This window comes from Hoplias malabaricus, chromosome 6, assembly GCF_029633855.1.
Source record: "Hoplias malabaricus isolate fHopMal1 chromosome 6, fHopMal1.hap1, whole genome shotgun sequence".
Classification (NCBI taxonomy): Eukaryota; Metazoa; Chordata; class Actinopteri; order Characiformes; family Erythrinidae; genus Hoplias; species Hoplias malabaricus.
The window spans coordinates 26,109,602-26,126,712 of record NC_089805.1 but is presented as its reverse complement, the minus strand read 5'-3'; the positions used below and the strand labels follow the sequence as shown (position 1 = coordinate 26,126,712).

The following is a 17,111-nucleotide window of genomic DNA, read 5'->3' as shown; positions in this document are numbered from 1 at the left end:
GTTTCCTCTGGGTTCTCAGGTGTCCTCCCACTAATCAAGGACACAGGGTTGGTGGACTGTTTGTGAAATTATTCACAGGTACGAGTGTGTGAGTGTGTGGTGAACTTAAATAGACTGCGGTCATGGCTGCTTGAAGAACTTGTGAGTGTTTTAATTCGTTATGGTCATGGTGATAGGAGATCACCATCAGAGATCAACGTGTTGAAAGCCTCTAAATGCTACATCACTGAAAGTTACTGCATGAATTTATAACGAGTGCACTGTCCACTCTCTGAAGCCTTGGGTTATTTATTATGAGTTTGTTGGTGGTGATTTGGTCTTACATTTATTCTTTCAAATATAGTTCTAGAGGATAGATATATGCTGGGAGTGATGAAGCAGTTTAGCATTTACAATGTAGAAAATAATTATAAAAAAATGAACAAACGAGAAATGCAAACGAGTAGATGTCCAAACTTTTGACTGGTACTGTATATATATATATATACACAGTACCAGTCAAAAGAGAGAGAGCGAGAGAGAGAGAGAGAGAGAGAGAAAGAGAGAGAGAGAGAGAGAGAGAGAGAGAGAGAAAGGGAGAGAGAGAGAGAGAGAGAGCGAGAGAGAGAGAGAGAGAGAGAGAGAGAGAGAGAAAGGGAGAGAGAGAGAGAGAGAGAGAGAGAGACTTCTATCATGAATTTAATAATGAATGAATGGATGAATGAATGAATAACTGAATAAATATCTAAATAAATATATGCTATAATCATATTTGCAACATTTTTCTGTTATTTATTTATTTTTGCTTCCAAAAATTTGACTACCATTTATGGTGACCATTTAAATATAAATTGATCAAACAATAGGTTAAAATCTATTACAGGAATAGAACTCATGGTATGAATTTTGGTTTCTTGTAACGTTACTACTTTGCATTAACAAGGATTGGCACAGACACTAGTCTCCTCCACAGAGATGCTAATCTGTGTCCTAAATCAAAAACTGACCTAAAGAAAAGACCTAAACGGACTTATATTTCTTATAAAGTTGAATTTCCACAGCTGAGCTTCTATGAATAAACAAATCGTTGATAATTGGTGACAGGGACATCAATCTCCAAAGCTAATAACGTTACATTTCAAAACATAAATGTACCTACGGAAAAATATTCAAAGCTTGGCTAAACCCTTTGTTGTAACTCCTTCAGTTTAATTATGGTCGCTGTTCAAAGAAAACCATTTCTCTTCATTTTTATAGCTTTTCCTTAAGCTGTTGTTCACATTGTGTGAAAACGTGATTCAACAAATGGATGAATAGAGTGGCCATTTTTCTTTAGTTTAATGTTTAATTTAAAGTTTAAAATGTTTTTCCTTCCGTAAATGTTACTCTTTTGGAGATACATATTTTTCTTTGGACAGCAACGTCACGTATAAGTTACCAGTTGGAATAGATGAGGTTGTGTTATGGTCTGTGTCCTGAACTAAAAGGGAATAAAACCTTGTACAGTTCTTATTTTGCTTCCTATAGTGTCCACTCGGAATAAACAAGGTTGTGTTGTTCTCTGAAACTCAAAGCTGAAGCTATGGTTGGTTTTTCCCTTGCTTGCCATGCGTCATCTGGAAGTTAACCTTACTTGGCTGCAGAATGCGGAGACAAATTTGCGGCCGCTTAAGGGATTTGCCCGGCTCAGGGGCCTGAAAACACCCTGGCGCTCTTTGGTGTTATTCATGTAAGCCTGTCATCCTCCTCTCTAATGAGCCTCACACCACGAGCGTAATGAAACGACTCGCATTAACACCCAGCAAATGAACAGGCCAGGGTCCAGCGCTCCTCTGAAGTGAAATGCAGCAGATGCTCTTCCTTAACACAGCCCCTGAGTCACGGTCCGGAGAGAGTTAAGATACTGCCTTAACGCTCCCTCACTCCTTCCATAGCCAATCACTCTCGCCCAATCCTCTCTGGGTTTACTGTTTGGATGGATGGCCTTGTTCGCACGCAGGTGCTCCGAAGAACAGTGCTGCAACAAAACCAGATTCTGTAAAACAAGACTGACCCTGATTGCCAATGTGAGACGGTGCTGGAGAAAGGTCTTAAAAATGATTGTCCAGATTCATCAGATGATACCAATATGATTACGAACTGAGCGCTGTGTATGGAAAGGTATCACAGGCTGTGTTCATTGCTACAAGACTGTTTCCCTCATTTACAAACTTCACACTCACCCATCTCCAACAAACCATTCACTCTCACTGTGGTGGGACCCTCGGTGATATGTCTCAGTAACTAATTAGGCAGAATTATTGCTCCATGTTTAATTTTTTTAATAGATTTGTATGTTGAATTGATTCAGTCAAACCCAGTTCAAAGAAAAACTAGGTGCTCCTGGACTCCCTCTATAGTTGCAGAGTGTAAACTACGTCTACAGCACTGCCCTGAAAGAGGAAGAGGAAGGGAGGTTTCCTACCCTCCTCCAAAAGTTCCAAAGTGCAATTTCTGCCATGTAGCAAATGTCAAAGCTTTATTCTCGAGACACAAACGATTTTGAAACAAATACTACCTCCTACTGCTTTAAAACACTAGACTTTAAGAACACTGCCCTACTATTGAAGGGATATTTACGCTGTCTGTAACTTTGGTGTTCCAGAAAGAGAATAAAATACAATGTTGTAAACAAATATATTAATAATAAATAAATAACAGCTATAGGTTTGTAAAGGGAAGTGTGAAATCAATCCAATGTCATGGGAACATGGTACAGTTAAAGGCACTACAGACATACCCTTGAGGGTAGCACCAGCGAATGTTTCTCTGAGAGTCTGTGACATACAGAAAGCTGGATGGCCATGAACTGATCACTGAATGGTCGTAAAAAGCTGATAGGCTGGCATGTAATATTTAATAAATTTCATTTCATTTTTTAAAACAGGTACCAATTTAGATATATGTAGTGAGATATGACTGGGGCGGGTTTAATGAACTGACAAAAGTTTTAAAAATACTACTTTGTGAATGTTTCTGCAGCCCACTTAGAGCCCCCTTGTGAGCCACTGTTTAAAAACCTTGTGCTTGGAGGGACTGAAGGTTCTCTCAAGACTTTATTTTACAACACTTCCCAGGTTTCCTGTATTTATAAAGTTTAATAAAGGCATTTATAAAGAGTCATATGCAGCAAATAATGGATTATAATATCTGACACAATTGCTCTTACATGCTTAGCACTTCATAAAACACAATTATCAGTGATAACATTATGACCATCACCTTGGTTCCACACTCACTGTCCATTCTTTCAACTGCACTGACCACACAGGACCCCTACAGAGCAGATATGATTCGGGTGGTGGATCATTCTCAGCACTGCAGTGACACTGACGAGGTGGTGGTGTGTTAGTGTGTGTCGTGCTGGTACGAGTGGATCAGACACAGCAGTTCAATATACACACTAACTAACCACCACCATGTTAGTGTCACTACAGTGCAAACAATGGTCAAACCTGCTCTGTGGTGGTCCTGACCATAACAAAGCCTAAGATGATTAAGGCATAATCCATAGACTATTTTAAACTGAGCTGTTATTATTACTAATTAATTATTTGTTTGTTTGATGTTGCTTAGATCCCCCAAAAGTTCAGAACCAGCCCTGAATAATGCATTATAATGAACACTGAAGGACCAGATTATGGTTTTAGTGTATTATAACACTTACAGTGTACTTTTCAAGAGATTTTACAGAATATTATAATCACGTACATCCTGATGCTGTTTATATACATAGGCAAAAATGTCAGGAATTATAAGGTATTGTGTATAGAGACTCAGATGTTGAAATAACTATATATACAGGTTTCAGTTTTTCTTTGTAGAATGTACAGCCAAAGTCTTTAAATCTGGGCCTTCTAGTGTTCAGCTCTGTACATCACCGTCAGTAAAAGAGATCAGTTACATCAACAGCTCAGTGATGACCAAATCCAGACCTGGATTTTGAAGGTCTGTGGTGAACAGGAGGGAGTTAGGGTGGAAATGTGCAAGGCAGAGCACACCTGAGTAAGCACTTCATGATTTAGGTTCACTTGGGAGTATCCTGATGCTGAGCAATAGAGCATACGCTGCACCTGACTCACCGAAAGCAGAGCTCAGAGCATGTAGCCGCTGTAAGACACAGCATTGAATATTCAGCATATTTAGTGAAACTGAATACTCATATTACAATTTACCATTCGCTATTGATATGTGGCAGTATTACATAGTATTTAAAATAATGTATCAAAATTTAAATGAAAGTAATCACTGGCCAAACTTCTGTATTAAGGATGTAATTATAACACTGTTCTAACCAGTAATAAAGGATTTTCTTTTCAATGCATAGGAACGTGAAATGTTCCCTGTACATGGAATGCCGCACAGGGTATTACCCAGAATAAGGGCAAAGGCTCAGGCAAAAGAAAAAAATCTACAGCGCAACTGTTTCTGCATTTTACTAGTTTTAGTTTACGCATTGTTGCTATTCGGGGCCATGTTAAAATGAGAAGTAGTCTGCCTATTTTTTTAGCAATGCCTGGAGAAATGTCCTGAATACGAATAAAGACAGCTATGAATAAGATCTGTTTCTATGAAGCACCTGGTGCTCTTGGGCAGAGATTCAAATGTTGACCCACTCCCACTGTGATATTTCTGCTATTATCTAAAACAAATTTAGCGCTCTGTGAGATATCAGACACAAAAACCACATGACTCAGAGATACGAGTGTGCGGAGAAAGAGAGTGAGGGAGGGAGAGAGAGTATAACAGCAATACACACTGTAAGTAACTGAAGGAAAAGGCTATAACTGGACTCTAAAGTGTACACTGTTTCCACATGAGTGAAATATAATACGTCCACACCATCCATTTTGTATATTTCATAGTCTTTGGGCTAGACGTGTGTCACTATATGATGTTTTGTTCCTATGAGCCACTGAACAAATGAAGCAAGTCAAATCAAATTACCTTCGTGCTACTGTTTAATAAACAACACCTCTGTTCAGTCAGCGGTGCTCATCTGAGCTCAGTCACTGATCGCCTTCATTTTACAGCCACTGTAATTAAACCACTGAAAGCAATAACTCGGGCAGACCAGCAGACAAAGCTGAGGCACTGGGGGTCTGTTTGATATCTGTTTACTAATAGATATTTTACAATAGATGTAATCTACCTTGCTGTTTTGAGCCATTTGATCATCCAAAATGTATTTCTCTGGAAATAAAATACAGCCAGTGTCTTCTGTTAAAAATGAAGATTTCTAGATGGTTCCTGACTGTTGTTGGTTTTTTTTTTTTAAACCTGTTCACGCATTTTTGGCAGGCATTGTGTTAAACATCATTTTATAAGTTGGAACTGAGGTTCACATCTGAATCGTGTGAGGTCAGACCAACACTATGTATAAGGGGCTGTTTAGGAAAGGCAGTGGTTCTATATATAACCCTTGTCTGATTGAATGGATCTACTTTACACACCTAACAGTCCTTCAAGGGTTCATGATTGAAGTTCTGTTTAAAAACATAGGCTGTATATAGAACCATCTGTGTGCTTAAATTATTTTTGCATGGAGAGTGTATTTTATATTGGTCTAAATATGCAGCCTTTTACACAATGGTTCTATGTAGCACCATAAAAAGGGTCCTTCTATTTTTACAATATACAGGTTTATTCACCTTTATAGTTTTATATAGAGCCAAACATGTATTATATGAGAACCATTTAAAAATACAACTGCAACTGGTTCTATATAAAACTTAGGATTCTAAATACATTCTAAATAAACATGAAGGATTGTTTTTTTTTTTTTCCAAGGGTTCCACCTGTCAAAGACCCTTTCTTATGGAACTACACTGATGCCTTTTAGCCAACAGTGTAAGACTTTGCAACTCTGACTGGAACCTAAATTGGTGGCTCTTTAAAGTTCAGGTGAATCTTATTTACAGAATCGATTCTTTAAATCCATTGGAAGCTTGTGATTGGCTAACTGCTTCTAGGAACACGTTCATGTTGAAGTACTAGTGAAGAGCATGGGATCTTAAATAAACAAATGCGCGCACCTGTACCAGTCGAGCCCCTTCTCGTAGTTCCTGTCGAAGAAGTGGGGCTCGTTCCCGACGGCGCGGACGTCGGGGTGGACCCTGAGAGCCTCGAGCAGCGCTCGCGTGCCTCCTTTCTTCACCCCGATGATGATGGCTTGGGGCAACTTCTTCTCGCCGTAATCCGAGGTGCAGTTGGGCGCTCTTCGGAGGCCGGGGTCGCTGTCTGTGGTGCTGAAGTCCTGGTGCTCTTTCTCCATAGGGGCAGCGTGGAAGCCTCCGCTGCTGCTGCTGCCACTGCCAATTCCACTACTACTACTGCTACTACTGCTGCTGCTTGTAGTGATAGTGGTAGTAATGGGGGCTCTCTCCCAGCCGGTGGTCCTCTCCTCGAGCCCCACAGCATCGCGCTGCTCCGCCGAGAAGACGAATGTCTGCTGGGTCGCCGTCCTCCTCTCCACGAGCTCCTCGTCGAAGTAAGCCCGGGACGCGGTGGCGTAAAGTTTGTCCCTGAGCGTGACGAAAGTTGTCTCTTCCGTCAGCAGCCGGGCCTGGTAGACGTAGTTCTCGCGCAGCTGCGAGCTGTAGCAGCTCATGAGGCTGTAGAAGAGGTAGGTGACGGAGAGCGAGAGGGTGAACATGAACAGGATCTTGCGGGGCACTTTCGAAGTCAAAACCCAAGTGCTGGACCAAAATGCCATCTCGGACAGCAGTGATCCCTCTCAGAGAAGTGGCCAGACATGTTTCCTCGAGCCCTACCTCCTCAAGTCTTGCATATGGAGACTCTCAGTAACTCGCGGCAGCAGCAACAAACAAACAAACAAACAAACAAGAAACCGACAAGCAAACAAACACCCAGCAGAAAACAATCTGTCACTATATCCGGACACCCCCACCCCTAGTTTTCACCGTGCGCGTGAGGGGGGGTGGGGGGTGGCACAGAGAGGGAGGGGGTCGGGGGGGGGGGTGTAGAGTTTAGCGCGCGGCGGCGCGAGCGTCGGTCCGCATGGAGGGCGCGAGCGAAGAGGGGAGTGAGGGAGAGAAAGAGAGCGAGGGAGAGAGACGTTTAAAAATTCCACAAGAAGGTCTCCCACGCGCGGGCGCGCGCAAAAGCACGCGAGCATCGATTTCTTCCTCGCAACCGCTGACAGCCTTTGTCACAATTGATCAGACGGAACTTGCAGATGAGAACGGCTGCGGTGTGGCGTCCTTCCCAACGAACAGCCCGGCTCCACGCAGCCGAAGGGTGACGATAGACGAAGTCTTGGCATTGCATACACACACTCTCTCTCTCACACACACACACACACACACGCACACCAAAAGAGAGAGACGCCAAAGTCTTTTGGAAGTGGCGCCTCCTCGCCCACTTGGAGACAGCCTCGTCCCCCCCCCTCCCTCTGAGCGCAGCTGTCCCTCACACGCCTCGGAGAGACAGCTGCTCCTGCTGCTGCTGCTGCTGACGTTGGAGTAGTTGTAGTAGCCAAAGCGGTGCGCGCTAATCCTCGCGCGTTGGAAGGCTGGTCGCGATGCCGACAGCGCTGCTGGAGCCGATGGAGCTGGTGGTATAGCGCGGAGCCGCGTCCTCCCGCGGCTAATCCACTAAGTTTGAGCGCGAGTGAAAGTGAACAACCTCCCTCATGAATATTCATGAGCTCCGCTCGGCGGCGGAGAGAGGCGCGCGCTGATTGGCGCAGGCGGCGTGAGCTCACCGAGAGCAGCGGAGTAACACTGGAACAGCGCGAGACCCTCACTCCAGTACCGGGAGCGGGTGTCCATCCACTGTCCAGCGGTTACGGGACTTTTACAGGAATATGATTCTATACAAATATGACTCGGTATTATAATCACACGCAGACACGTTAGAAATATTATATCAGATGTGATGGGCTCCATCTTTTCATTTATTCATCTTCTGTAAGTAATTCATTTTGTTCAGGGTCATGGAGGGTCCAGAGCCTACCTGGAATAAAAGGGCACCAAGCAGGAACACACCCTGGGCAGGGCAGCACCGGTCCATCACAGGTCACTCACCTGTGTTTTTGGACTGTGGGAGGAAACCTATAAAGACACAGGGAGAACACACCAAACTCCTCACAGTGAACCTCAAAACTGAGATTGCTCCCAGGACCCTAAGACAGTGGAGCTGTGCCACAGGACCACCGTGCCCCCCTCACTCTTTTTAAATATAAGTAAAAGCCATAACATCCTCTACGCCTCTATGGGCTTTACAGTACGCCAGAACACTGCAGTGAGGATGTGGAAGCCTTAAATTTGGGAGCCCCACTAGACCACAACAGAGCGGTTATCATTTGAGGCGGTGGGTCGTTCTTAGAGCTGTGGTGACACTGATGTATTGCTGTGCTGGTAAGAGTGGATCAGACACAGCAGAGCTGACTGGGCTTTTAAAGCCAGCAGCGTCAATGCTGGACTGGGATAAGTTCACTAAATTAAAAAAAAAAAAAAACCCAGCTGACAGCGTCCGGTGTCCACCGATGAAGGACTAGATGACAACCAACACAAACTGTGCAGCAGCAGATGAGTCTCAGACTTGACTTTCACAAGGGGGACCAATGAGGTATGCATGTCTAACAGTGTGGACAGTGAATGGGCACAGGGTTTTTGAAGGTACAGCAGCACTGCTGTGTCTGATCCACTTGTACCAGCACAACACACTAACACAAGACCACAATGTCAGTGTCAAATCATGGCTGCTCTCTGGGGGTCCTGTGAGGACAAGGGTGAAAAAACGGATGCAGAGCAACAAATGGACTCCAGTCTGTAATTGTAGAACTACAGAGTGCTCCAGTGGACAGTGGAGCTGAGAGAATGGACAGTGAGTTTAGACAAGAGGTGATTACAACGTTATGGCCGATTAGTGTATAGTGCATGTCAGCTATGTCATGTATGGGATCAGATGTGGTGAGGCCCTGGTGTTCATTCCCTAAGGCAGTGTTACAGAAGAAGCAAGAACTGGTTAGAGCTTATGATTATTAGAGCGAATGATATGGTGCACACACAAAGTGTGGAGTTTAACAGGACCCCCACCCCCCTGCAGCGCAGTCGTCGTACAGCACACCGGAGCCAGAGTCTGATGTAGTTCATTATAAAAGAGTTAGACACAATGTGTGAATGTTGTTATTGTCTGAATCTTGCTGTGCACTTCCCAGCAAATATTGTGCCTGTGTGCAATCAGGGCTTCAAAATCTGCTCTCTCTCATATTCTGTTATAAAAAGCAGCACATTTACAATAATCCACTTATTCAGACCCATTCAACAAATGGTATAGAACCACACTATAGCTCATCTCTACCCCAAGAACCCCCTTTAGCTTCCCTTTACCCCATCCCTCAAAGGTCAAGACCCCATAGAACCCCCTTTATCCCATTCATCAATGGTCCAGACCCTCACAGAACCCCTTTTAGCCCCTCTTTCTCTCACTCTTCAATGGTCAAGACCCCCATGGAATCTACTTTTAGACCCTTTTTATCCTATTCATTCACCCTAATGGTCAGAGGAGCCTACAGGACCACCACTGAGCTAGTACTATGTGGGTGTATATCGCATGCAGTGCTCTGTTATCGTGTATATTTTCCTTACAGCTCCATTAACCAGTATAAACACTACGACTGATGCTGTCGTTCCTCCTGCAACAGAGAGGAGTCAAGGCCCAGTAGCTGCAGTGTTGAGCAGGTCTGTTCTTGCTGATAACATGTTGCCGTTATCGTATCTCATCTTGCTGTGATGACCACACTTCTGATCAGCACCTTTGGCCTACAGAGTGCAGCTCATGTCTACCCTCTACTGGCCTGACTAATATCACACTAACTGACAATAGAGAAAAGGATCCAGGCTTCAGGATGAAAGCAGCAGGGGGGAAATAATGATCCTGCGTGGAGGGGAGAGGAAAAAAGCTGTGATATAAAAGTATGGGTGATAAGATATTATGAGATACATTTTTTTTGACCGCTTGGACCCGGTATGACCCATGCAGTGTCCATTACATGTTATTTAGTGAATGGAAAGCTGTGTGCTGTCCTATATATATATAGTGGAGGATGGAGGCCAAGTCAAGGTGAAAAGGCTTATTTAGTGCCAAAGTTCATTTGGCCCATTTATAGCCACAGTGTGACAGAGCTCATTATGTACTGGATTGACTATATTCCCCAGGTTAGACTTATGTTCTTTAGGGAAATCCAAGGCAGAGATCTGTGCTCGGGTGCCACTGAGTAACGTGTCCATTCCAATTAGAACCTCCCCATTTAGGACCTCTTTCAGCGTTAGAAGGAAAAGCACTTTAGACTTAAGCTTTGAGCCTCAATTAAAGCTAAGAGCATCCCTGATATTATTGGAAAGAGTCATGTATACTGTAATTATACACTTCTATATTTAAAACAGTGATAATCTTTTAACTTTGTAAAGTTATTAGCAAAATGTTATGGTAGGTCATTGTTCATGAGGCTAAACAACACATCCATAAGGTTTTCATGATAAAAGACATGAAGGCACATCAACATTTATAAAGACTTATTCCAGTTAGTTAATGTTGGGTTACATTTTGTAAAAACCCTGTAAGAACCATGCATTTATAATGTGTCATATTGCGGTAGGCTTTCTGCATCTGTTTCATCCTGCTGAGGGTCGCAGTGGGTCCGGAGCCTACCCAGAATCACTGGGCACAAAGCAGGAATACCCCCTGGAGGAAACCCACACAGACATAGGGAGAACACACCAAACTCCTCACAGACAGTGAGCAGAGACTGATCAACCAGGACCCTGGGGCTGTGTGACAGCAACGATGTGCCTCTATTGTAGCTCTGACCATCTGTGCTTCTCTACAAATGCCCTTTATTTTAAGCAGCAGTACCCACAATTATCCAGCTTTTTTTTCTGTTTTTTTGCGCAGTAAGAAGTGAGGAGCAGAAGCTGTGGCTTGTAGCCATATTCGCTTGGTTCTCTTTCTGCTACATTCTAGTTTTCACAGTTTTTAAACACTACCCTTATTTCTCTGTGTTCAGTCTGTTTTGCTCCAGTTAACCTCATCTTTGTGCTCCCACATAAGTGCAGGTACAGCGCTGTGACTAGAGATACTCAGGTGACAGGTGGGACATTCCCCAGTGGAGCACAATCAGAACCACTCAGTATATCCCATTCTTTCTGATATACACAGCCTACAAAAACTCACCCGGTGGTCTTGATTCTTAGTCTGTGGGTTGGTAGATGCTGGAGATACCCACATTAATGAACAATAGCACAGAACAATGACTTTCTTTTACAGTATGTTCCCTTTTAATGATAATTTTTTTAGCTGCATTTCAACATACCACCGGACCCTTAACGTTTTTAACCCCGAACCCGAACCCCGCATTTTGCGGGGTAGAAACACACCTTATATAATCAGCTTTGTAAGTCTTGAATGTCTGAATGCTTCTGTGAGCTCCGTATACCGTTAGAAAGCGCAGATCCTACCGTTTCTAAAAATAGCGCTCTCATTGCGGTGCTGTGAAGCCTCTGGGAGTAATCCAGTGTGAAAAACCACCTAAAAATCAAGGCGCTCCTTCAAAATCTGTGTGTTATGTCCTTGTCATGAAAGACTAATGATAGGCGCTAAAGTCATAAAAAAAAACGCTGAAAAAGGGACAAGAAAGACGCTGTTTACTTTCAGTTTCGTTTTGACTACCATAATGTCAACCCACGCTGTCTCTGGGCAGAAAAATATGAGTCATCAGCAAAAACATATTTCTATTATTGATTTATAGTTTTTCAAGGTTTTTTTAGGTTTCACATCAAATAACACTGCATTAGATCAACAAATATAAACTAAAAAGCTTAAATAATTATTTATTGTGTGTTTTCTAAATAAACAAGTATTATTTCAGCATTTTTTTAAAAAGATTATAATAATAATAATAACTGTAAACATTATCAGCATCTGAGAAAACTGCCAAAGTACCAAATGTTTTTTATTTGTTGGGATATTGTCCATATTTGCCCTGAACTAAATTCCTGAAAGTCTGGGCCTGCTGTGACTGTCAGAACTTTATCAGTCATACATCCCAGAGCTTAGAATATCAAGAAAAATATGTCCGTCTGATGCTAAAAATTTATTTTGTCACAGTAATATGACATGTAATAAATTAGCATCAAAATGCTTATGTTTTCAACTAAAATTCACCTCACACTAACAATCTGTGTCAAGATATCCACTGTGGGAATATTATTTCAAGGCTGTACATTGAGAAATATGAAAAAAAAAAGCAGGCGCTAGGTAAAATTTTTGGTCAAAACATGACAAATTTATAGAAAAATTGATTTATCGGTCAGCATGAAAACCTCAAGTGATTACATATTTGAGTAGCTAAGGTTCTTTAGAAAATAAAACAACATAGCCATATTCAATATGTCACATAATTACTGTTTAAATGCAACTGAAAGAGGCACTGACAAATAAACGGAATAGCAAAATAGCTATATATATAGAGTCCATAGGGTTAATAAAGCTTTCAAAAAAATATGTATATCTATTTGTATTTTAATTTTTACCATGCCATGTTTTGGCCAATCCTTACCCCCACTTATTAGTTGTCAACAATTACCCCCACAATCTAATTGCATTAGCTGTCTAAGGGGACTAGCTTTATTTATAATTGTACACAGTTCTGTAATGAAAGCTTACAGATATGCACCTCTTCTTTTGGAGAAGAGAATGTGATGTACTTTTAGGAAACAAAACTGGACTTTAAACCACTTTTGTACCCGTAAAAAGGTCATTTACATTGTTTGTACATTTAGTGACAAATAACACAGGTACAGTTCTTATTTCTGAGATAAACAATCAGCTTTGAAGGTGCTGGTTTTATTATTTAGGTTTACAGCATTTAACGTACACTTCAGAAAAACATACAAAAGTGCTTTATCGTCTACTTAGAGAACATTTTTTTGGCTTGCGTTGGGCTGAGTAGAAACAGGAGTCAATGCTATTACTTAGAATCAGAGAAACACTAAATAAAATATGAATTCATATAAAATAAGTGTAATTCAAACATCACTAAGCGCTGTTACCTGGGATAGAGGAACACAGCAGAGCAGCTTAGTTGAGTGCACAGTAGTGTGCCTTTGTTCTGATGCATGTGATGTCATTAACACTTGGATGTTCACCTTTACAGCAGCTTTAATTGCTCCTTCACACTGAAGTTATGAGAAATGGTTCTGTCTGGACTGCTTTTGTGAATGAGGTGTAATACAAGGCATCCTGTCAAGACAGAGGATATTAACTAATAAATGCATATTACATATCAAGGGGATGTATTATGAAGGGAAAAAACTGTGCCAACTTACAAACTGAAATTAAAAAATCCAGTCAGCTGTCTGTTGGCTGCCTAACATTTTTTTTGTGCTCTAATGTACTCTTTTGTGCTGCATAGTATGCAGAGTACATTTTTAAATTATCCCGCCTCCGCATCTGAGTCTCTCCAATCACAGTGCTGGACCCACGTCTATGTAAGTGCACTAACACAAAAAAGCAAAGAGAAATACGTACTGATTAATTACCGCGAAAACAAGAACAGAGAAGAGAGAGAAGAGAACAAAGAGAAAATTCCTAAAACCTGAGCTTCTACTCTTTGCCCTTCACTCCTGGGCTCTCGTGTTGAACTGAGCTGTGGCTCATTCTCATTTAAAGGAACAGGCGGCAAATCTGTTTCTTCTGGACAGGGATGTGTTGTTTTATCTTTGTGGTATTTGGACCAAAGCATGTCACAGTCAGTTTAATAAGACATTTTAAACTTGTTAGGGGTGTAATAAAGCTTCCCCATTAAAAACATCCAAATTAACCTGGGCTGTTTTTGTTATGTAAAACCACACAGATATTATTAGTGGAAGTCAAGGGAAATCACTAAGACTCTCAGAAATAAGATATGGTGCAGATACATTTTTGGTCACTAAAGTTAACAGTGTAAATGTACCCTTAAAAGGTACAACAGTGCTGTTAAGGTCCTGTTGTGTTCCCTAAAGGTACATTACATTCTCTTCTCCAGAAGGAGATGTGAATATTTGTAGTCATTCATTATAGGACTGTGTATTATAAAATAATATAAGTCCTTGAGGTGAAACGGGGCGTATGAAATCAATATAATTTTAAAATATATAGTTTTAATAGAATATGGTCCAATTATGTTCCCCAATTTAAGGTACTGGACATGTACCCTTAAGGGTCCCACCACAGAGGCAATTCGTCTGACAGTGTAGAATATAGGAGGTAATATATGAGCTGTTTCATAGGAAGACAGGGATAATAAACCTGTATTAGATGTACTAGGTTTACTCCGTCAACATGCACTTGATGTAGTATTAAAGGCTTTTTCACACAATAGAGGGATTAAGCTGTGAACAGACTCTTGCTGGCTGTGGTGATGTGCTCTAGTCAGGCAGGTAAATCTAAGCCTGCGCCTGAATCAGTATGTGGAAAGTGTGAAGCTAAAGGAAGGCAAGAGATCAAGGTTGACCCATGGTGTTTCAAGCCTTCGTGTGAGGTTATGGTGTACACGCTGTAGAGCCGGCGCTCTGAAAGACGTCCCTCCATACATCCCCTCCCCTCTCTCACTCTTTCTCTGTCTGACAAAGACAGACTCATGTCCTACACAAGCGGAGCTCAGAACACTGCTTTATGAAAACATCACAAAGGAACGCAGACTGCAATGTGTTCTATGCAGCACTTGCACTTAGACATCACCTGTCCTGCTATCAGCCATGGACGCAAAACACAAAGCCTGATAACAGTAAATAATGAAATCTCAAATGAATAAAGGAAACAGTAGAAGAGAATAGATGTGTACAGGAGTGCCACAGTCTGAGGGAGAGTGGGTTAGCACAGCATACAGCACAACAACACTGTGCCATAAGTGACACACACAATGCATATCTGATCAAAATTAATACTTTTTAAGTATTAATTTTTTTTAAAAAATCACACCATATTAATATGTACGATTGAATGTTTTGTGTGTGTGGGGGGGGGGCTTGCTAACTGATACTTTATTATGTATTATTTCATTCATTTACGATTATTGTATTACTACTATTATTATTTTATTTATTTATTTATTGTTGCCAATAAAGTTTCTTTGAACTGAATTGAATAGAACGTACTACAATAAAAGAGCAGAGTAGAATAAAACATAAAATAGACTGCAACGTAATAATATAGAATAATATAGAATAGGGTACAATATTCTGCAGTGCAGATTAACATAGGAACAACATAGAGAATACAATCATGTAGAATATAGCACTATAGAATAGAAAAGAAGAAAAAAAAAGCCTGTGCTAGCATTTCTCATGCAGTGTTGCTATCAGTGTGTGATGAGTGGGAGAAGAGGGTTGCATTGACAATCCAACACAATGGGAAGCACTTTGAACACATTTTAGTGGTCAGAAACTTGTAAAATACTCATGAAAGAATAAAGTTACGTTAAAATGTGTCACACAACCCTCTTCCCATTGAAAAACCAAAAGTTGGATCCAAAATGGCTGACTTCAAAATGGCCACCATGGTCACCACCCACCTTGAAAAGTTTTCCCCCTCCCATATACTAATGTGCCACAAACAGGAAGTTAATATCACCAACCATTCCCATTTTATTAAGGTGTATCTATATAAATGGCCCACCCTGTACATTGCGAAGTTTACCCCTCATGCTACTAAAACCAATTGTGATCAATTGCCTCATGGTCCAGCTCTCATGTGCACATGTCCATGTGCTACCAGCAGTACACAGCATTCAGCAGAGGAACTCTGACCAGTCTTTGGCTACGCAGCCCCATACAGAGCAATCTGCGATGCTCTGTGTGTTCTGACACCTTTCTATCAGAGCCAGCATGAACTTTTACAGCAAGCTGTGCTACTGTAGCTCTTCTGTGGGATCAGAGCAGACAGGCTAGTATTCACTCTCTATGTACATCAATGAACCTTGAGCACCTGCGAGCCTGCTGCTGTTTCTGTTCACCCTTCAAGGCCTGCTGTTGTGCTCTGAACAAACATAATGACCATTAAATGTCGCCCATGTCAAAGTGGATCAGACCCTTACATCTGCTCTTTATTCTTGCATTCAACACATCTGCTTCAAGAAGTGACTGTACACTTGCTGCCTAATATATCTAACTAATTGAGAGTTGCTATTGTAACAAAATAATCCATATTATGCATTTTACAGTTTGGTAGCTCAAGTGCTGTGGCTGATCAATAATGTATAACCACGTACTAGGCTTATTTTGCCAGTTTGCATTTTGCCCATGGGTTATGTTAAATAAAACTGGCACACTTTGTGCTTTTGAGGCAGTGCTGAGACAAATGGGTAATGTGCTTCTCTTCCTCAGGTACATGCACTTGAGGAGGTGGCTGGAGATATTACATTTTGCTCACCTGGACCACACCCAAATCTCTATTGCCTAAGACACTGGAGGTGACTTCTGAGAGGATTGAGGAAGAGTAGTTCTGGGCAAGGATCTTGTATATCTAAGGCCACCTTTGTGGAGCGAATGAAGGTCCAAAGCTGTGGTGCACATCTCTGCTCATGGAGGACCGCTGTCCAGCATTTTGTGGTGATTGCACCGCTCATAACCACCTCATCTGTTAATTGCCAGGTGTAGTGGGGTTACACTAGCGAGGGAAAACCAAACTCTGCAGTACATGAGCCCTTCAAGACCTGAGTGGCACACCCCTGCTCTAAAACAAAGAAGCATATGTTTAGCAGTCTTGGCTTATTTTGGCCATTTTTGTATATATCTGACTTTGTTTATATGCTATTACTCACATTTAAATTATGATATTCCCAATTCTACTCTCTCTAAAGTCTATTCTCATAAAACGACAACAGAGCACAAAGCCTATACTTTTGACAGAAATTGCCAGAAATGTTCAGAGAGACTGTTTTGATGTATCTCATGAGGTTTGATCACACCGAAATGATCAGCGACTCCTGAGGGTTATGGTCACCATCGTTAATGGCAATCTTCAGCAAGAGGCGTAAAAAGAGCATTGGACTGTGGAGCTGTTCTCTGGAGTGATGGAACATCATTGGA

The 17,111-nt window shown here is 41.7% G+C and overlaps 1 protein-coding gene across 1 annotated transcript in view; it reads right to left on the bottom strand.

Annotated features, from left to right (window-relative positions):
• Nucleotides 1–6,827, bottom strand: part of hs3st4 (heparan sulfate (glucosamine) 3-O-sulfotransferase 4) — a 152,575-nt gene extending 145,748 nt beyond the window's left edge. Inside the window, exon 1 of the mRNA XM_066675191.1 lies at nucleotides 6,054–6,827. Coding sequence (XP_066531288.1) covers nucleotides 6,054–6,733 — 680 coding nt within the window. The 5' untranslated portion in view covers nucleotides 6,734–6,827. The remainder of the gene's footprint in view (nucleotides 1–6,053) is intronic.
• Nucleotides 6,828–17,111: the final 10,284 nt, after the last annotated feature.